The 22742-nt window shown below is 43.1% G+C and overlaps 1 protein-coding gene across 2 annotated transcripts in view; it reads right to left on the bottom strand.

Annotated features, from left to right (window-relative positions):
- CFAP99 (cilia and flagella associated protein 99) overlaps window positions 1-22742 on the bottom strand; it is a 325784-nt gene that overhangs the window by 173847 nt on the left and 129195 nt on the right. For both annotated transcript variants that reach the window (XM_030191113.1, XM_030191114.1), the window contains exon 7: window positions 16402-16482. In XM_030191113.1, the coding sequence (XP_030046973.1) occupies window positions 16402-16482 (81 nt within the window). The remainder of the gene's footprint in view (window positions 1-16401; window positions 16483-22742) is intronic.

The raw sequence follows: 22742 nt of genomic DNA, 5'->3' as shown, positions 1-22742 counted from the left end.
ATGTGATCTTTCCTATCAAATAACGGCGTTCTTTTAGTATTTTTTTGTATATGCATCGCTTTGATTTACACATTAAAAAAAGCGATTCATAAAGTTTTAATAAACATAAATATAAGCATACTGTTAAGACATGCTACTTACCACTAACTTGTGTTATTTTAGCACAGGTTCCATTTTATACAATGCAAGCTAGTTACTAATAACTGGGGTTAACAGTAATAGAACACATCTTAACGGTAGCCCAAATTGGTACCTAGGCCCCTAAGGAGAACAACTGCACAACGCAGGCATTTACACATATAAATACTGGCAGATCCATTTATAAAAGGCATAGAGATATCAGTGGAGTAGCCAGACCTATCATTTTGGGTGGGCCCAGTTAAGACGGGTGGGCCTTCTAAAACTTCCTCCTCCTCCTCCTTGTCCTGCATCTCTCTCCCTCTCCTCCAACCCCAGATCCAGCATTTTCCCCCTGCCCATGTTCCAGCAAACCCCCCCCCCCCCCCCCGTCTACCTCAGCATCCTCACCAACGTAGCACACATCTGTTGCCTGCATCGGCTTTGCAGGCTTCCCTCTGCTGCGTCCCACCAGAAAGAAACAGGAAGTGACATCAGCGATGGCAGGACGCGGCAAAGGGAAGCCTGCAGGGCTCACACAGGTAGTGGACATATATCATTGCTGTGCCAGCAAAGATGCTGAGGTAGATCAGAGAGGGAGGGGTGGGGGAGCTGCCGGACCATGGGCGGACAACTGCCAGATCTGAGGGTGAGGAAGAGGAGAGTAAGGTGGCTACCACTGAATTTTTTGGTACACCAGACAGGGTGGACCTGAGCCAACCCAGGCTCAACTGTAGCTGCACCACTGAGAGATATAGATACTGTTACTTGCACATATGTGTGAAATGCAAAGATTCAAAGGGGACATGTTCTGTGTATACTCCAAACTTTATATGGAAAAATACATATATTTGTTACATTTTCTCTGTCCTGTTTTGCACCTCCACTGAGGCATGCATAAGTGTCATGAACTGTTTGTTTTGGCCAGAGTTTTATAGGAAAGATTGAAGGGGAAATTGAACTTAACCTTCTGGTCTTTAAAATTACAAAAATTATAAAACTATGACTTTAGGAGCTTGGCTCCTTAACTGACACCTGCTACACATGCAATTTCTTTAAATATAGCTCTTACATGTATAAGTACCAATAAATATTTGCTTGTAGGTTGCTGAATTGGTACTACAAGTTTAAGAGCCAGTGTTTAAACATGCAAGCTGCTGAACAAAAGCCCCTCTTTTAATGTATTTTTCAGTTGCTTCTGATACACACTTAGGGAAATACATATATATTTATTGCAGCCCTACATGCATTTTACAGAATAGGCTAGAAATCATGAACATCCAAAAATGGACTTTCTGAGGGTAAGTTTATAAAGGTATTTTTTACACATGTAGCCACATAAACGTATAAATGGCCTCTTTAAATACAACCAGTATAAAATTATGCATAATGATATGACAGCATGTACTTTGCTGGAAGACACATACAGAGGGAGAGTCTGGGAAGAACATTGGTGAAGTTCACAAATACACATGTAGATTATAAAATGTGTTTTACGCACATGCTTTAATATTCTAGGCACAGGCATTTATACCACTTTTGCAAATATTTTATAAAGATATACAGGCACCTATGTGTCTTCATAAAAAAGCACCTAGGTAAACGTCAAATATTTCCTTTGAGAATCTTGGGTGCCAGAATACTTTTTAAAATGGGGGTACTGAACACTACATTCTACCTTGCATTCTACCTGTATTGCAGGTCAGCTATCGTTACTGTTTTTTGGTTTAAAAAGAAATCTAATGTTAACAACATACAGTAAAATAATATTGTTCTCATATGAGTAGAAAATAAAAGTTTTAATCACTAATACTTAACGATTTGTTTAACTTCTTTGTAGTAGGTTCCAAGAGACTAGCCTTCCTTATCTCTCTAGTTTAAACCAGTTAAAACCAACATTCTTCAATATATCTGTCAAGTGCATTACTTATATGTGATATGTGTTACTCAAATATTTAGCCAGTCCTTGTTATGATAACTTCTTGCACACTTAAGCTGTGGATTAGTCTAGTGTTAGAAAAATCAGCAATGCTATTAGGGCTGTATGCTTCTTGCCTTTTCAATGTCTGGTATAGAGGACTGACCAGAGTTCAAATATTAGTTTTGCTTATCTATGTCATATACAACAAATGCCTATCAGTAAGTACCCTGTGAACCCAGAAAAGGGGCTGAATCAATGAGTAAAAAAAGGCACGTACAGAGACCATGATTTCATCAATGATGTAAACAGAAATCAAGATTACATGTGAAAGAATCAGCAAATACAGAAAACTGAAAAGTCCCCTTACTTTATAGTTGAAAAAGGTAAATTATTCAGGCTTTGTATAGAAAGTTTTCATTTAGTAGTAACTAATCAGTGCAGCAAAAAAATAAAACAAAAAACCCTAATTTCCATTATAATGGAAATGGAAGTGACTCATAAAATGTCGGATGTAGCCAGGAGGTAGGTCTCTCATTCAGATGCCACAGAAACCTGGTAAATTAAATTCCTGAATAACTGAGACCCTTTTACTAGGCTGCGGTATAAAATGGGCTTAGAATATCCTGATACGAGACTTGCCATATACTAAGCCCATTTTTACCATGGATAGAAAATAGAGTTTTTCTTTTTTTAATTTGTGCAGGCCCTGCGCTAATTTTTCCATTAGCACACAAGACAGGCAAAACTATTAACGCAAGAGAACTTATTGCATCCTATTTAGGAAGTGGTAAATGCGCCTGCATTAAGTCCACATTAACCAATTAGTGCACGGTAATATGGGTTGGAGAATATATACTTGACGCTTACACATCTCGAGACAGGTTTGCTCCCTTTATTCTGTTTGACAAATATAAGTGGCATGCGGTGTGTGCTGCTTGCCTATGTTGGGTAAAAATAGCTAAAGTTTTAATGTCAGTTTAAAGCACTCTTCTTTAAAAAGATATCTTTGTAGCACAGAAGGTAATGTCTCAGAAAGGAATGCAAAGAGGACCAGCTAGTAGCTTTAAACTCCTCTGTGAAAATGTAGTGGAGAAAAAAAGACCTCAGATAATCACTCTCAACATTCCATGAACTGGTAGGGTAGGGGAGTTGACAGTGCTTGCTGGAGAAAGACTTCTGGGTTGCTATGGAGGAGCAAACTGTACATGGCTCAATGATGCCCTTTCCAAACTCCATCCCGTGGAGCTCTCGGGACCCCCCATAGCCAAAGAATCTGTTGAATGGAGCTGAACATCCAACACAAAAGTCCAAAAACATCACCTGATAACAGATAGAAGCCAAAAGATGTTTTCATGTGTTCTCAAATCAGGCAAATAAGGTCCAAATTTAGGATGCACTGTAGATTGACAGACATTTTCAGATAGTTGTCTCGTCCTGGAAGGACAGCGTGTGTTGTGGTGGAGCATCCATTTTCATGTGCAAATTATCCATGTCCAGTGCATGTGGAAGCACGTTCTCATATACTACAAAGTGTCTACGCGGCAAGAGCCCAATTTCTCCCCACAGGAGAGTAGAATGCTGGTCCTGCAGGCACTTATTCAAGCTGCTCCCACATAATGTGGCCATGAGGGTCTGGAAGTTGATCAGGACGACCCTTGAAAGGTGAGTGTCATGCAGGGCTGCTGTGAGCCCAGTATCAGCCATGTGCAAGCATCATACATTGTCAGGGTCCCATGCAGATTGTGAGTTGGCACTATCACCTCCTTTTTGACCAGCAGGAAAAAGGAGGTGATAGTGCCGTTGTATAAGTCTCTGGTAAGGCCTCATTTAGAGTACTGCGTGCAGTTCTGGAGACCGCACCTACAGAAAGATATAAACAGGATGGAGTCGGTCTAGAGGGCGGCTACGAAATTAGTAAGCAGTCTTGAATGCAAAAATTATAGGGACAGGTTTATGAACCTCAACATGTATACGCTGGAAGAGAGGAGGGAGAGAGGAGACATGATAGAAATGTTTAAATATCTCAAGGGCATTTATGTACAGGAAGAGAGCCTTTTTCAAATGAAGGAGAGCTCTGGAATGAGGGGGCATATGACAAAGTTAAGAGGGAATAGGCTTAGGAGTAACCTAAGGAAGTATTATTTCACAGAAAGGGTGGCGGAGGAGTGGAATGGCCTCCCAGTGGAGCTGGTGGAGTCGAGAACTGTTCCAGAATTTAAAAAGGCATGGGATAAGAATGTGGGATCGCTTAGGAACAGGAAGAATTAGGGGTTACAGAGGATGGGCAGACTGGATGGGTCATATGGCCTTTATCTGCCGTTGTGTTTCTATGTTTCTATCATCCCCCTCCCCTGTCCTCTTGGGCCCTTCCCTTACCGATCCCTTAGCGATTCGGAAAGGAACGGGCATGCATGAAGCAAATCGCATGCAAATGAGCTGCTCACTGTTAGCTCATTTGCACACGATTTCCTTCCTAAGGAGGAGAAGCCAGTGCAGAGCAGCCATGCATTATGCATGGCTGCTCTGCGCATGCCAAAGATGGCTTCATACATGCAGACAAGCTGCGTGTATAATAGCCGTCTACAACCTTAAATAAATTGCCATCTACAATCTTAGAAAAATACAAGTCAAGGTGAAAATGTCCAAGTGCTTGTCAGGGATGTCTTTTTTTTTTTTTTAGAGTATGGGTGAAGGATGTCCTTTGCTATGCCTCTGCAGTTGTGGATGTTTCTGTGAGAAGGATGTCCATGATTTTGCTGTGCCTCTGACACCCCCTTTATTTATTTGGATTTTGGATCACAAGTAGCAATAGTGGGATTTGAACTGGCTACCTCTGGATTGCAAGACCAGTGCTCTAACCACTAGGCCACTCCTCCACTCCATTCCACTCACTTGAAATGTGGCTGTCCCTGTGTGGGGGGGGGGGGGGACGTCCAAAATGTTTGACAGAAGGATGTCCACGCCTTCGCTATGCCTCCGCTGACACACACATACCTCCCCTCCCCAGGGACCTGTATACTGCTGCGATGGACCTGAGTATGACATTTCAGGCTGGCAAAAAAAGTTTTTAAAGTTTTTTTCGGGGTGGGAGGTGGTTAGTGACCACTGGAGGAGTCAGGGGAGGCATCCCCGATTCCCTCCGGTGGTCATCCGGTCAGTTCGGGCACCTTTTTGAGGCTTGGTCGTAAGAAAAAAATGGACCAAGTAAAGTCGCCCAAGTGCTCGTCAGGGACGCCCTTCTTTTTTCCATTATCGCTCGAGGATGCCCATCTGTTAGGCACACCCCAGTCCCGCCTTCGCTACTCCTCCGACACGCCCCCGTGAACTTTGGTTGTCCCTGCGACTGAAAGCAGTTGGGGACGCCCAAAATCGGCTTTGATTATGCCAATTTGGGTGACCCTGAGAGAAGGACGCCCGTCTCCTGATTTGTGTCAAAAGATGGGCGCCTTTCTCTTTCGAAAATAAGCCTGATAGTGTCCATTCAAAGATAAGGTAAGGATCGAGGCACTTTTCTCCATATTTGGTAGGACTGTGCACCCATTCAGGAATTTTGGATTGTAGTGACACAGTTACTTACTTTCCATTTGGGGATCAATTTTCCTAGGGTTACTAAATGGTGCTTATTGGGACTGGGTAACAACGAGGACTTAAATGGCAGAGATTTTAAATGATGTGCCTGGTGGCTGCTAAATCTATTATAGCTGCCCACTGGAAGCGCTTTGATGGTCCCACAAGAATGGACTGGATTTTAAAACTGCGGATTGTCAGTGACCTAGAGAAACTAACAGACAAGCGTTTGGGCCGTTTCATTGCAAATGCTGATGAATGGACCCACCTGGAACCCATACTACAACTTGGATAGTCCTCATAAAAGGGGCTTTCACTGACATTTTTAGTGGGAGGGGGGTTAGGATTTTATTCTGGGGAACTGAAGAAAACCTGTGCTCCAGTTAGCTGATGCTCAGATTTTGGAGGAAGGGGGTGGGGGTTCGAAGGAGGGGAATGGAGGGATGGGGGGGGGGGGGGCTTATTTTTCTATGTGAAGGTTTTGTTTATCAGAAGAAGGTTCTTTAACACAGTTTACCTAAATGGGGGGGGGGGGGGGGGTTCTATGTGCTTTATTGCTGTGGTTTACATTTTATACACTGACTTTTCATTTGTTTGTCTGTACAGTTAAAACAATACATATCTATTGTTATAAATAAGGACCTGATGCATTTGAAGAAACATTTCATGCCCGAATTCTGTTTCTCAATCAAAGTTAGGGAACATTCTGATGTTTTGCTCAAAACACTTTTACAAAGAAAACTCTTCACCACTAGATCTCTGATTCCTATGCTAGAATCACCAGGAGAATAGCTCAGGCACAGATCTCCTCATTTGAGGGTTCCAAAGAAGCTCAGTTCAAGACTATCATCAGAAACAATCCTCCTTCCTCCAAGATCTCATTCTTAATGCTTCCAGAAATATAAACAATCTAGAGACAGTTAGTAAAACAGCTGGGCAAGATCTTCAAACTTTCCACTGAAAGCTTCTTAAAAAGCTCCTGGGCTGGCAACAGTTTAATCTTCTAGAAATGTGGTAGCCTTAAAGTTCCTACTTCTTGAAGCATCTTCCATCAGCTAGCTCCATCTTACTGTGTAGCACCAAATTGTCTTTAATGACAGCTATATTTAGAGGATAATTTTATTACAGGGTGCCTAGGTTATTAGGGAAGGAAAGCACCTATTTCATAAAAACATATTGCTACTTATGGCCATTATTTTAGAAACACATCCATGTCTAAATGGCATCATTTACATGTGTGTATTTCATACACGTGTAAATACTGATTTCAGAAAATCATTGCTTACCAGTGGAGATCCACAATATGCAGAGATTTTAAGGACATGTAGTTTGGACTTGGTTCAGGCATGGCACTGGTGGGACTAAAATTTACATGTGTATTCCCCATTTTACTAAGGGAATACAAGTGTATATGGAAAAATATCCCTGTCGGGCTTTACACCAGCTCATAGACATGCATAAGTTTTGAATAAGTGCTTATTTTGGCCAGGGATTTACACAAAGGATTCTTTCTCCATAATCCCATATCCACCTCCAAATTTAAACTAAGTTAAAATTGTGGCCTTGCTATTTAAATGGCAGCATTTATACCTGTGGGTTTGTAAAATGGGGTCGCTACACATGGAAATGGCACCACCTACACATGAAAGTTGCAAAAACATTACTTCCATGTGTAAGTGATGACACTTCCAAGCGTGGAAACTGCCAGGTTCGTGCCATCCTTTTTTTCATGTGTATATTTGTAAAATGACTGCTCCCACTGCATGTACTGGCAAATACACATGAACTCCTTTAGGTATTTTTAAAAAGGCACTTTGTCAGTAGCCTTTTTCTGTCTTATATACAAAAAAGATTTATAAATGTACTCTATTAAAGCTTGCAATGTTAAGTTCTGGCCACTTGCTCTCATTCTTCCTACAAGCATATTTATTCTATGATCCTGGTTCTCAAATGTTTGTGCTGATTCCTAAGTGAATAGAGAAAATTCTAGGATAAATTTAGCAAGCATACCTTCTGTCCTAGAAACAATTTGCCATATCTGTTCTAAATGTATTTCTCAGATGATCCTGACATTCTCTAATTAACTTCCATTGCAGTTCTGGATATCAGAGAAATGTTGATACCATGATTAACATACTTCCTCTCCCTGAGGATCATTATCAATTCAGGCTTTCTGATTTTGCAACAGACAATGGCATAAATGTTCTCCCACTTAATCCATGCCCCACAGTGCTTCAAGGCTTTAGCTCTCCTTCCTCCCATGGCCATTTCCCGTTCCCTGCTTTGGTAGAACAGAGCACCAAGAAAACAATACAAGAAATAAGGTGTCTGGTTGAGGGAGTATAAGCAGACCTGCCGAGAAGGAGGGGTGGCAAGATATCCCGGGTCCGGCTTTGAAGGGGGGCCTGACTGACCAGTGGAATGGGGGGCCTGGGCTCCTCCACTTTAGGCTCAGGCCCGCCCAACTGCATTACCTTGAATGGCTAGCAGCCAAATAGCTCCAAAGTCTGAGCCTCCCTTGGTGTAAGGAAGTCGGCAGCATGCTTTCGATGTCGGTACTCCGTGCAGGCTCAGTTCGAGTGCATGAACTGAGCATGCACAAAGAGTGCCGGCATCGGTGGTTAGAAAGCATACTGCTGACTTCCTCACACCAGAGGAGGTTTGGGCCACAGAGCTATTTGGCTGGTGGGGCTTGGGCATCCCTGCCAGCCAAGGTAACATTTTTAATGGGGGGGAGGGGAATGGAGTTGGGGGACAACAGAAAGGAGTGGGTGACCCCAGACTTCCCCCCCCCCCCTTATGGGCTGCTATATACACCCCTGCATTTCCTGACTTATGGTGCGGCGGGGTGGGGGGCCCCCTAAGCCTGTTTGCCCCGGGCCTGCTTTTGTCTCTTGGTGGCCCTGGGTATGAACCTAGCAACAGAGCTGAGAGAGACTTATCCTCAGTGGAATTCAGCTTTGATGCCTATCACTGATCAACCACACTAGCTCCAGACAGAAGAAAGAAAGCTGGATGGAAATATATGTAATGATCCTTTCAGGATCCTCACTAGCATTACATGCTCCTTATTTCAGGACTATACCATCCTAATGTAGTGAAGTAGTGTATACTATTCTGCTACAGCTCAACTCAGTCCTTGGGACACACCAAGCTAATCAGATGTTCAAGATATCAACAACGAATATGCATGAAATAAATTATCAAACACTGCCTCCACTGTATATAAATCTCTCTCATACACATTCATTGTGGGTATTCTGAGTGTGTCCCAAAGACTGGGTTAAGAATCTCTGTGCTACCACATCCCCTGCTGGCATGGCTAGAGCCAGAGACCCATAGGGTGTGGTATGGATTGGTAGTGGAGTGGTGGTTGTGACTGTGCCTAGTTGTGTCCTTTAGTTAGGGCTCAGCATATGGGCCTAATAAATGTCCAGTGTGAAGCCTCCCTTGAATTTAGTTTTAAGTTACTGTCTTTGTGTGAGGTGCATGTGAAAGTCAGAGGTTTTGCTCATCCCTTTGCCTAACTGTAAAGTAACTCAAAAGGACTGACAAGCAATGAAAGGAAATGCAGGGGTTAGATAGATTCCTAAAGGACAAGTCCATAGACCGCTATTAAATGGACTGGAAAAATTCCTCATTTTTAGGTATAACTTGTCTGGAATGTTTTTACGTTTGGGGAGCGTGCCAGGTGCCCTTGACCTGGATTGGCCACTGTCGGTGACAGGATGCTGGGCTAGATGGACCTTTGGTCTTTCCCAGTATGGCACTACTTATGTACTTATGTACTTATGACATAGATGAATAAAATGTGTGACTATACATGGTTTACCTAATGCTGTAAAACCTGTGGAAGAAAGACTACCTCAAAGCAATTTTGGGGTAGTTTTTTTTTTGTTTTTGCACACATCATCAGCAGAGTTAGTTGAAGCCGTCCATATCAGTCTAAGCATTTGTGGTGAAGGGGCAATCTATGCCTAGGCCTTGAAAGTAAATCCCTTCCCCAGATGTGGACTGACAGTGATCTGGGCCCTTGGGCAATAAAGGTCATGGGCCCCTAACAACCTATGAAAAGTGACTAAATTAGATGGAGGCTACTGTGGATCCTTGGACACTATCTTATTGTTCCAATGGTCAGTCCGCCCCTGCCCTCCCCTCCCCCCCAAAGAGAACCTACTCCCTTGGAGAAAGGGGTATGTGTTCTGAGTGAAGCAGGGAGGAAAACAAGGAGAATACACAAGCCTTTGAGGGTGAGAGTTGTCAGACAGACTGCCCCAGGATAAGGTACCACTTGCATAGAGATCAATTAAACCTTGTACTAGTGTCAGGGCCCCACTGGTGGAAAATCAACTTCCCCATCCATTTCCTGAGACTTAACAAAATAACAACCAAATAGCAAGAAAAATATTAAATTGGAAAAACAATTAGAACTATTCCATCAAGCATCGGAACATTGTGGCCATCTTAGAATTTCCCTGTATTCTTTATTTTATGGATGTAACAAAGGTTGTATGGCAGTAGGTCTATTTGTATCCATTTTGTAATAAAATTAATATTTGCATTCTACTGCATGCTGATATAATGATTTCATTCTAGAAAGTACATTTATAAAAATAGTTTTATGAGACATACTCATTTATAAGCAGAATATCCAAAAATGGTTGCCTTTTATCCGCTATTTCTTTTAACTTTTTAGAGTACCTTATTTCAAGAAGTAAAACTTTCTGAAATTAGGTCTATATGACCTGATCTCCAATAGATCAACTAAAGGATATTTCTCAGGCATAAAATGAGATAGGACTCTATGGAGGAGTGGCCTAGTGGTTAGAGCACTGGTCTTGCAATCCAGAGGTGGCTGGTTTAAATCCCACTGCTGCTCCTTGTGATCTTGGGCAAGTCACTTACCCTCCATTGCCTCAGGTACAAACTTAGATTGTGAGCCCTCCTGGGACAGAGAAATATCCAGTGTACCTGAATGTAATTCACTACTACTATTTATCATTTCTATAGCGCCACAAGGCATACACAGCGCTGTACACCATACACAAAAAGACAGTCCCTGCTCAAAGAGCTTACAATCTAGATAATATAATATAATATACAATCTAGATAATTCACCTTGAGCTACTACTGGAAAAGGTTTGAGTGAAATCTAAATAAATAAATTAAGCCTTACAGTATTTCACCAATGTGTCTTGTTGCAGAGCTCAATATATTGCTGCACCAGAACTATAAAGGGGCTCTCATGATTTCATATTTCTAAAAGCTTAATTGGCAGATGTGGATAAAGGTGGCTGCTATCCCTGCTGGCAGTTGTACCTCTGATCATTTTAAAGAAAAGGGAGAAATGTAAAAAGGACACAGGCACCAGTATACAACATACAAGCCAACTTTCCAAAATTATTGGGGGTGTTAAACCCAATAGAAATGACCTCTTCCTGGACAAAGGCAAGGAGTTTGTTCAATACTGAGGGTGCTGAAGCACCTACAGAACCCACAGAGCTAGCTCCTACATCTAAGATTAAGAAATGACAGTATTTTAGACCCTGAGGTACTTACAGTACAAGATCAATAAGCATTTCCTGTTTCTAATTTTCATGAGACCTGTAAATTGTAAACCACTTTGACACCATGGTACAAAGTGGTATATAAAATCAATAAATCCAATCCAGTTCTGGTGATGTAAGATAGAAGAGTTGAACAGTATATTGATTCTGACAGCCTGGTCACAGTTCTGCTTAAAAGTGGACACCTGCTCTTAGGGACCCTTTTTCTAAAGGGTTGCAGCATGGCAACCTAGAACTATACCGGACCAACACAGGTGCCGGCAGTAGTTCTACCCCCAGCATGTGCCATTTCCAGCGCTAGCAGAAATATTAAAAAAATATTTCTGCAGGGGCTCCCATATTAACCTGGGCAGTAGCCATTACCACCACCTCAATGGGCAGTGGTAAGTGCTCCCCCCTGAAATGGCTACATGGCAAGTGCAAACTTACCGACGGTCATTTCTTTTTTTCAGCCTTTTTACCTGCTGCAGTAAAAGGGGCCCTGGCACAAGGCAAAATGGCCACCGCAGAGCCCGTTTTATCGCAGCTTAGTAAAAGGGCTCCTAAGTAAAAATATTCATCCCAGAATAGCAGTTCTCCCACACAAACTATAGAAAACTATGCATATTATGAAGGTAATTTATCAGGTACCTAAGCAGGAAAGGCACATGCTGCATCTATCTTAAAAAGTCAACATATACACCTTTGTGTCTTTATGTTTAAATCATTTTTATTCAGGTTACAATGAAATACAAAACCATAAAAATCTTATACATACAGTTATCATAATCCTATAGTATTAAAGAACGCCTAGTGTAACCCCATCCCTCTCACCACCACCTTATCCCCCCTCCCCCTTTTTTTGTTTGAGCTATGCTTTGACCAGACAGTATAGAGTACAGTTCTGTGCAACCAGGTTATATATTGAGCAACCTGCTGCGTACCGCAGGGGTCAAACTAGACGAGAACGGGGGATCAAATTTGTTGAAATCAGTGACCTATTGGAGAAGACATGTCTCTAACTCCCAATCTCTCCATTCATAGTACAGATATCATTTGTATCCACCACTCTTGTAACCATGGTCTCTTGGTGGACAGCAATTTCTGGAGTATGACTTTCTTAGCCATTAAAGTAGACTGTAATACAAATGCTTTCATTCCGTGGGAGATGGAGTTGTCAACATGGCTAGTCCAAAGAGCAATAGTGGATCATAATGCCAGCTGGTGGACCAATAATGTGTAACAGCAGCTACTTACCAATAGTGTGTAAGCAGCTTCCAAAACTGAGCAATCACTGGGCAGGTCCAAAACATGTGTCCAATGCTAACTCCTGCAGTACCACATTTTGGACAAGAACCAGATGAAGAAAGTCCCATGCAAAATGCTTGTCTCGAGGCCACATATAGTCGGAGTGCAAATTTATATTGTAATTCCCAATGGGAGGAATCAAAAGTGAGATTCTTTATGGAGAGAATATAAGATTTTAATTGCACAAGGAGTAACTTAGTAGAGAGCTCTGTATTCCATAGTGTCGTTAAACTGTCATAATCCAATTCCGTTAAAAAATCTTGAAGATGTCGATGGTGGTAGGCAAGGGCCACTTGATGTTGTGCTCCTAAAGTATATGCGAAAAACAAAAATCCCTCTGTCTCTGGTACAAATAAATCAATAACCTCCACAAAACAAGGACTACTGCTACCTGATAAAATAGTTCATAATTATTCTATGCCACACTTCCTCAACAATTAAAGTTTTTTTTTAGTGTTTTGTATTACATTGTATGAGAGTACCCTCAGACTTTCCCACTCATTTTGCATCCAGATTCACTGCTGCTTGGTGGTATAGCACTTCTTTCATCGGGTTACTCTTCTTTTTTTATATATTTCACCATATGCGTGCTATTAGTATCGGCTAATAATACATTTTTTACTTTTTATATATGTACCAATACTTGCCGTGCTCATTCACTAAATATGAAAAGGTGGACTAGTCATTCATTTATTTTATTTATTTATTTATTGTATTTGTATCCCACGTTTTCCCACCTCTTTGCAGGCTCAATGTGGCTTACAATATATCATGGATACTGGAAAAAGAAAAAGATATACATTTGGTTTTACAGAGGATTTTGAGTTACATGGTCATGAAGTACAAGATAGTGGCATTACAGAATACATTGACAGACATTAGGAGTACAAGATAATGGTATAGTATAGACATTGTAAAACAATGGACGTATTACGACGTTTCTAGGTGTATTTAGAGATTTTACATATTTTATTCTTTGTGGTATATCTTTTCAAAGAGATGAGTCTTTAGTAGTTTACGGAAGTTGGTCAGTTCATAGGTCGCTTTCAAATAGCGTGGTAGCGCATTCCAGAGTTGCGTGCTCATGTAAGAGAAGGTGGAGGCGTGTGTTAATTTGTATTTCAGACCTTTGCAGTTGGGGAAATGAAGATTAAGGAATGTTCGAGAAGATTTTTTTGCATTCCTGGGTGGCAGGTCTATTAGGTCTGACATGTAGGCTGGGCCTTCTCTTTCTCTCTGTATCAGCGTCCACATAAACTCGCTTAATCAAAGGGTGGAACCGTGTGTAAATTTCATGCCACCTTGCCTCTGGACGCCCGACACCGCGGGCTTCAATTTTCTTTTCTCAGGGACTCGGTTTAAAGCTGTCGTCCGCACCGTCTTCCTCTGTTAAACAAGCCACGTATATGCAGCAGCTAGTTCTTCCTGCACATCTTCTGCAAGTCTTCCCATGGCAAGCTATTAATATAGTCACGAAGTTGCGAATAATGAAAAATATCTGATACAGGAAATTAAAATTCTTTTTGGAGAACTGTAAAAGGCTTAATATGTCCTTCCTCTGACACCACCTGGAGCAAGTAAATGATGCCGTTTCTGCACTAATGGTGAAACGTCCCATATAGTTGACGTGGTGGAAAGGCAGGGTTAAGAATTCCCATATATGGAGTCACTTTGGCTGAAAAATGATAGTGACGACAAACCCACCGCCACACCACATTTGCTGTAGGAAATATGGAAGAAAGTCGTAAAGCTGGAGGAATTGTTCCACCTGCCGTATGCAGTAGGCAGCTAAAGTGGACATTAAAGGTTAGGCTGGTCTCCAAATCAGTAGCTGAAAAATCCTGTGTGGAGCACAACTAGTCATTAATATGCCTCATTCCACATGCCAGTATGAGAAGTCGTAAACTTGAGTCCCAGTCCTCCATGGTCAAATAGGAATCTACATTGTGTTAATCGGCAAACACACTCTCTTCCCCTGCCAGAGAAATTTCTGCAAACCTTTATGAAAGGATTGCTCATCAGACACTTGCAAATATAATGGTAACATTTATAATACATACAACCAGCGTGGAATAATTAGCATATTATACAAAGAGATACACCCCATGAGAGACAATAGGAAAACCCGCCAGGCCTGAAGCTGAGCATGTGTGTCTTCTAACAATTTATTTACATTAGCCAAAAATAGTTGGGTCAAATCCTGGGGAATGTGTACCCTCAGATATTTTAAGGGCCCATTCGCCCATGCTATGGGAAATTTCCCCACCTATGATGTTTGTACGTCTTCTATCACTGGGAAGGCCTGAGATTTTGAAAAGTTTAAGGAAAAGCCTGAGAGGCAGCCAAATTGGTAAATTAACTGCAAAAGGAATGGCAATGCTCGCTGAGGGCTGTCAAGACAATCCAGAGATCATCTGCATAAGCAAGAGTTTTTATAGTGCTATCTATGATATGCACTCCTGAAACCTCTTCATCTAGCTTTAACATGTGCAACAAAGGTTCTAATGAAAGTACAATAAGAGGGGCGACAGAGGACAAAACTGTCATGTCCCACGCATAATGGGGAAGGACCGGGATCGTTCCCTATTAAGTAAAATTGATGCCATGGGAGCAGAATATAAGGCCCACAGGGCCTGATAGAACCAACCATCCATGCCTAAATGTCTCAACACTGAACAGATAAGCCCATCCCACTTTATCAAATACCTTCTTGACATCCTGGCTCACCACCAAAGAAGGGATATTCCTAGTCTGACAGTATGCCATAGCCAACAATAAACAGTGAAAATTACAAACTGCCTGCCATTGCTGGCGAATCCCACTTGTTCTTCACCCACTAGTTGGGGTAATATAGTCAAGCGATCTGCTAATACCTTAGATAATATTTTAGTATCCACATTAATGAGTGAAATCGGACGATATGAACCTGCAAATTCCACAGACCAGTTGGACTTAGGGATTAATGACACTAAACCGATATCCTCAAAGTACACGGAAAGAGGCCCCAGGAATGCTGGAGGTAACATCTTATAAAACTCTCAAAAGAACCCATCCGGGCCTGGGGTCCAATGCAATTTCAGTGTTTTAATAACAGTTTGCAATTCCTTTGCTGATATTGGGGCATTTAATGACTACAGCTCCTGTTTGGTCAGATGGGGCAGAGTAGCCACATCTAGATATTGTGCTAATTTTGTGGTGTCTGGGGGAGAGTCGGTTGCATATAAATTTGTAAAGAAAGTTGTAAAAACACGCACTACATCTGAAGTCTTATTTCAGACTTTTCCTTGTGGATCATGTACTGCAACGACTGCTTGAGATCCTCCCTCTATGATTTTACCATTCGAGTCAGCATATGTCCCATTTTATTTTCAAATCAGTAGAACCGATATTTACAAAACAGTAAGGATCGGTTTGCATGTTTCTGTAGCAGCCTGTTTAAAGCTACCTGTGTAGCATAAAGTCTCTCCCACGTTACTTGAGTTGATGCTTGAATAACAGCACGTTTAGCTTGGTGCACCTGATTTTCCAAATGCAGCACAGCCCCTGCATCTGTTTCTTCCAAGCATGTATATAAACTATGATGTCCTCGTGGAGAACTGCCTTGGCTGCTGAACAAAATAAAGAAGGTTGATCCTTACACTGCTCATTATATTGCATATACGCCACCCATTTCTCTTTTAGATAGTTCTTCAAATCAGAATCGTTATACAGGTAGTCCAGGAAACACCATCCTGAAAAGAAATAATTACCCTCAGGAGGCTCCAGATCTATCCACACAGATGAGTGGTCAGAGACCTCCTCTGGACCTATTTATTCCTATGGGTGTCTACACAGCGCGTGCTAATTTTGTGCACGCGCTAAAAATGCTAGCGCACTTCAAAGGCTATTTTAAGAGTTACAATGGAAAAAATGCCTGAGCCATCTTTAAAGAGGAAAACCTACCTCTGCCTTCTGGCGATTCTTTTGCTTTACTAATTCTAGCTGCTGTTTTTCCTTTGGCTCCTTGTAGGTAGTCTGAGGAAGCTAAAATAAAAGACAGGGATATTTGTAATGCAGTGTAACACAGAATGGCAATATTAAACAACGAAAGCAGTGGTGTAGCCATTGGTGGGTCTGTTTGGGCCAAGATCCACTCACTTTGGGCTCAGACACACTTAAAATTGGTGCTCCTTGAGCTGGTGGGAATCCCCAAGCCTCACTAGTAGAAGACCGCCTCCCAGCTAAAACAAACTCTTGCAAACTAAGCAGCCAGCAGCAATGTACCTGAGCCACTGCTGCCAGCCCCCTGCCCCCCCCTTGCACATGCTCATGCGCAAAACTGAGCATGTGTGGAGGCCGGCAATGGTGGCAGCTCAGGGACACAGCCACTGGCTGCCCAGGTTGCAAGTGTTCCAGCCCAAAGGATATCTTCACCTGGTGAAGTTTGGGGATTCCCACCAGCTCAAGTATTTCTATTTTTCATTTTGGGAGGCACCATTAGGGCGGTGATGAAGAGGGAGGGGGAAATGATGAAATTATGGGCCCACCTACTTTGGGCTCAGGCCCACCCTAATTCACTGAATGAAAGCTGTAGAAATTAAGCTTTATCCATAATAAAAAAAAACAAACGTGTTCTTCACAAACAAGTAAGGTGTACTGTCTTAGCTATGCATTTTGGTTGGAAACACACTAGGCCAGAATTAAACAGATAAATTATCTATTTAACAGCTGAATATTGCTGCTAGCTGAACAATTTTTTGTCTTTCCCCTCCCCCCCCAACTCACAATTATATAGATAGTATCGGGCTGTTTAGCAATTTAAATGGTGAGACACTATCTGTATGACTTTTCAAAATCTATGGATAAGCGAACTGTGCGTTCACTGGCTGTGGCCAAACCTATAATTTGCTTTGAATATTGGCCCAATAACAATATAGATCAAGGCAAATAATTCCAGATCTACCACAGAATATATTTTAATGGAACTCATCCCTAAACACTTACTCCCAATACCGAGCAAATGCTGCTATAAAGCCAGACCAGAAATTTTTATGTTAAGGATTTATTGGATGTATGTAGCTCATATATCTACAGCTTCTCATACATTTATTTATTTTATTTATTAGTGATTTACTATACCACTTTTAAACTGACTGGCACAGCTATGCGTTTTACAGACTAAAACAAATTATAAAAAGAACTACAATGTATGATAGGAAAGATACTCACACAGAGCAATCATTAATAATAACATATACAACAATCAGGTAGGGCTTGGCGTATCATACATTGAAGTCTTGGCACCAGAACTAAGGAGGGTAAACTTGTGAAAAAAGCCAGGAGTTTATTGCCAATTTAAACTGTTTCAAAGATAATTTGCTTTGAATGTATAAAGGTAAACTGTTCCATAGGTGAGGGGCAGTGAAAAACAATGCACTATTCCTGGTAGACTCAAACTGAACAAATCTTGTTCCAGGGCGGACCAGACGATAGTCATTTAAGGATCTCAAAATGCGTGTAATCATATATGGGATGGTTACAGAGTTTAAATACTGTGGCACAGCTGTGTTTGTGTTTTGTAAACCACATAAGTATAACAGGTATAAAGTCTGGAAAATAAATAAATACATAAAAGTTAGAGGTATTTTAAACTTAATGTGATGTTCAATTGGGAGGCAATGATGCTTTTCAAGTAAAGCTGTTACATGATCTTATCTGCAAGAATGATATAATATACTTATGGCCTTATTCTGTAAAGTCTGTAGTCTTTTGAGAACGGATTTAGAAACCCCAGAGTAAATGATGTTACAGTAGTCAAACTGAGATGTAAGAGTCTCTCTATTGAATAAAATAAACCAAATCTCTCGTAGCCATTGGGTACATCAAAGGTTTTACTGGAGACCTCCAAGAAAGGGCTATTATACACCTGGCTGCTACCAGGAGATGATAAAACAGGCGTATACCTCACTGCAATCTATGGCTCAGCAAAAGCATGGCAGGTTTAAGGAGAATATGATATTGAGTGATTTTATAATTCCAAGAAATGACCTCAGACCAAAAATATCTGAATTACTGGAAAAAAAAATCACATTTTATTTAAAAAGCTTATAACCCTTTTTTCACCACACTTGCATGAACACAACACCAAGGTACATCTTTCATTTTGAATAATCATAACAGAGTATAATTTTACCACCAGTAAAATATTTTGTACCTATTCTCCTGCCTCATTGCACTAACTGAAGTCCTTTTTCTCAGCCTTTCAGGAAAACTCCCCACCGTGGGCCTGATATTCAAAGTGATATATAAAGTTAGGAAAGGCTCCTGCCTGCTTAAATCGTGCTAAGAGGGCCAGCCACCAATATTCTGTGGCACTTAACTGGGCAGTGCCACTGAATATCGGCACTAGATGGACATTTTGAAAGTGGGCAGGAGAGGGGTGTTCCGATGGCGAAGTCGGAAAGGAGCCGACAGCTATGCGGATGCCTGCAATATTCAGTGCTTTTGCCTGCATAACTAACTAGACATGTAGGACCACAAAAACAGCTGCCTAACTTTGCCTGGTTAGCTATGCGGGTGAAAGCACTTAATATCAGCCAGAACCTGTGTAACTACCAGGCAGCAGCCTGAAGCTGATACCCCCTCCAACCTCTCTGAAAGCACTCTGATCTTCCCTTCTATCTCCCCCCCACTCGGGCCTACCTGAGGAGACCTGATGGTTTAGTGCTCGTTGGGGAAGAAGCAAACTCCACTCACTCCTGCCCCTTGCAGCTCCTGATAGAAAATGGTCGCTGCAATCTCGGGGGAGGAGATCAAACTAATGTTGAGAGGGGGCATGGGTGGAAGGGAGATCAGAATGATGTTGGGGGGGAATGACAGGGGGATTGAGGTATTGTTGGAGGGGAGGGAGGGAGTACATGTGGTCTTCTTTTATGCAGGACCCAGATGATATTCAGACAAGGGCCCTCATAATGCAAAACTCAGGGGAGGACAGCTCAAAAATCTCTGACTCTGTGGGTGAAGTGCTTACCGAGGATGAAAAAAAGACAACAGTGGTGATAAACATAAAGGAAGTGCAGAATGTATGGACTTATGTAGCTACACTAATCCTTTGAATTTTATCTACGTGACAACTGGGAGCCAGTGCAATGTATTGGTGAGCTATGATCCTGTACTCTTTTCTCAGTAAGCACTTATCTGGCTAAAATAGCCACATAAAATACAGTCCTATCTAGTTCACCATAGCCACAATGGCGTAGTTGGGGGGTGGGAGATGGGAGCATTGCCGCCCTACCCCAAACAAGCAGCCCCTACTACAGGGGCAACAGAGAAAACTGTTCTCACATGCAAGTCTGGCATCCTTCTTCTTATCCCCCACCCTTCACATGGGTCTGGCACCTCTCCAACCCCCTTCCACCGTTATGCAAATGCACGTGACAGGTCATCAGTACAGGCTACGCTAAATACAAGCTGCCTCTGGGCTGGCCCCGCCAGATCCTTTCCTGTGCTGTGTCCTGCCTCTCTGATGCAACGTCCTGTGGGAAGGTGCGGCACAGGAAAGACTCTGATGGGGCCAGAAAAGAGGCAGCTTGTATTTAGTACAGCCTTTGCCCAGAGCTACTTTGCCCATCCAGTATCAGTATCTCTCTTTTTCTCTTCCCCACCCCCACCCCCGCACAAGTCCTGCATCTCTCCCTCTCACTGGCTCTCCTCAGTAGCCCCAGGCCCCAGTACCTCCCCAGCAATGGTGACTGAGACAGTTTTCCACCAGTGTTAGAGCCTCTTCTCTGGAGTATCCCACCTACTTTGATGCAACTTCCTGTTTTCCACATAGGTGGAATGCATCTGAGAAGCCTCAGAAAAGGCCCCGATGCTGGCAGAAAACTGTCTCAATTGCTGCTGCTGGAGAGGTACAGGGTCCTAGGGCTGAGAAGAGTGGGCGGGAGAGGGAGAGATGCAGGGGGAGGAGAAGAGAGAGGCAAGATGTGAGGAGTGTCAGACTCATGAGTCCTTATGCCGAGTAGCACCTGGAGAAGTCCTGGTCCTGCCTTGGCGGTCGGGCAACCCTGATACTTCACCTGCGATGACTGCCGTTCCTCAGAGGTTGAGCCCCTAGGTGCGGGCGGCCGACAGGACTTTAGAGGGCAGGAGCCGGGAGGAAGAGGAGCAAAGAGGCAGAAAAGACCTGGGTTCTGGATCCTACAGGAGACCAGCAGGCAATCGGCAGACAGCTGGGACAGAGTAGTCAGGAATGCACTGGACAAACGCATGCAGTGGAACGCACTGGACAAATGCATGCAGCAGGCACAGACAGTAGACAGGAACACACTGGGTCAAAAGGCAGGTAATAGAACAGAGAGTAGTCAGGAATGTGCTGGGTCAAAAGGCAGGCAGCAGGCACAGAGAGTAGTCAGGAACACGCTGGGTCAAAAGGCAGGCAAATGGGGGCAAAACACCCAGTAGAGTAAGGAAGACCTACCAGAGTAGAAGCCGAAGCATGGAGCCTAGGAGGAGATCAGCTGATAAAGTGCTGGTGTCTGGCATCAGCAGAACCAGCAGGGTGCCATAGGATAAAGAGCAGGAGGAGGGAAACAACCAGGAGACCAATCAGAGAGGCGCAAGGGAAGACAACAACGGAGGAAGCCACCGATTGGTCAGGCAAGGAGAAATGAGGAGGAGCCAAGGGAACGGAGTGCCATAGCGTCCAATCCCCCGTGGGAGAGGAGGCGGGGCAGAGAATTCCAAGCAAGCCAGGATCCAGGCAATGTGAGAGAACCCGTGGTGCGAAACTGCCAAAAAGCGCAAGCCCAAGGAAACCGGCAGCAAGCGCAGTGCTGGTCAACAGCGTGCATCGGTGGTTCCCCGTGCCGCCCGAGGATGCCGCGTGCGTTGAGGTAGGGGACACAACAAGGAGGAAGACTGAAGGGATTGAAGGGGAGAGATGTCAGACCGTTGGGGGTGGGGGGCAGGTCCAGAAGAGAGAGGAAGAGACATGGCACTCAAGTGGAGTAGGGTGGGCATGGCAGGACAGTACGGGAAGAAGGGAACAGAGAAGCTGAATATGGGGAGAAACAAGGAGAAAGAAAAGTTGCTGAGCAGGGAGGAACATTGGGACAGGAAAGGGGGATATGAGGGACACAGGGGGCAATACTGAAAAAGAGGGAGAGATGGGGGACACTGGGGGCAATGCTGGAAAAGGGGGAGAGATGGAGGACACGGGGAGAAATGCTGAAAATTGGGAGAGATAGGGGTCACAGGGAGCAATGCTGGTAGAGAGGGGGGTGGGGCACAGGGAAGGTAGAAGCTGGAAACGAGGGGGAAATGGGGACACAGGGGGCTGATGCTGGAAAAGAGAGGATGGAGATGGGGACATGGGGTAGAAAAGAGGGGAGGGAGATGGGGACACAAGGGCAGATACTAGAGAAGAGGGAAGGGAGATGGGGACATGGGGTGGATGCTGGAGAAGAGGAGAGGGAATGGGAACATGGGGGCGGATACTGGAGAAGAGGGATGGAAATAGGGACATAAAACAGATTTTAAAAACAAGGAGAAGGGGATGGATGCTGGTAAAGAGAGGAGGGAAATGGGGACATAGGGGGTGAATGCTGGAAAATAGGGGAGGGAAATGGGGAAACAAGGGGGTGAATGTTGGAAACAGGAGGGAAATCAGGATGGGTGGATGCTGGAAAGGAGGGGGTGATAGGGACACAGAGAGGGCAGATGCTGGAAAAGAAGGGAAGGGAGATGGGGACACAGGGAACGGTTGCTGGAAAAGAGGAGGGAGATAGGAACACGGGGGAGTGAATGCTAGAAAAAAGGGGGAGATGGGGACACAGGGGGCAGATACTTGACAAATATCTATGATATCTTGCATTTCAGTTTCTGTTTCTCTTGTTTGCTGTATATGCAGAATCTGACTTCTTGAATTTTCCAGTTCAGTTTTTTGCTTTTGTATCTCTATTACTGATCTGTCATCTCTTGTTTCATATTTGTTGAGGGTCTGTGTTTTGTGCTTGTGACCAAGGTGTGATATTCTGCTAGCATGTAGTGAATGTGTATAGATCTTGCTGCAGTCCCATTTGTTCTATTTGCTCACTACATGATGCATGCATTGGTGTTTTAGGGCCCAGTGTAATATTTGCAGTGCTGCCTTTTCACTGATAAGTTTGTTCCTTTTTGAGTTCTGGGAGTTGGTGCTGTTAGGGTATGGTAAGGTTGTGACTGTATTTTTGCACAAGTTTGTGCATAGTGTTTTACAGTGGTATGTTGGCCTTACTAAGATGACATCAAAACATTAATATAAT

The sequence above is a fragment of the Microcaecilia unicolor genome, chromosome 2 (assembly GCF_901765095.1).
Source record: "Microcaecilia unicolor chromosome 2, aMicUni1.1, whole genome shotgun sequence".
Taxonomy (NCBI): domain Eukaryota; kingdom Metazoa; phylum Chordata; class Amphibia; order Gymnophiona; family Siphonopidae; genus Microcaecilia; species Microcaecilia unicolor.
This window is presented reverse-complemented; position numbering and strand designations above follow the sequence as displayed.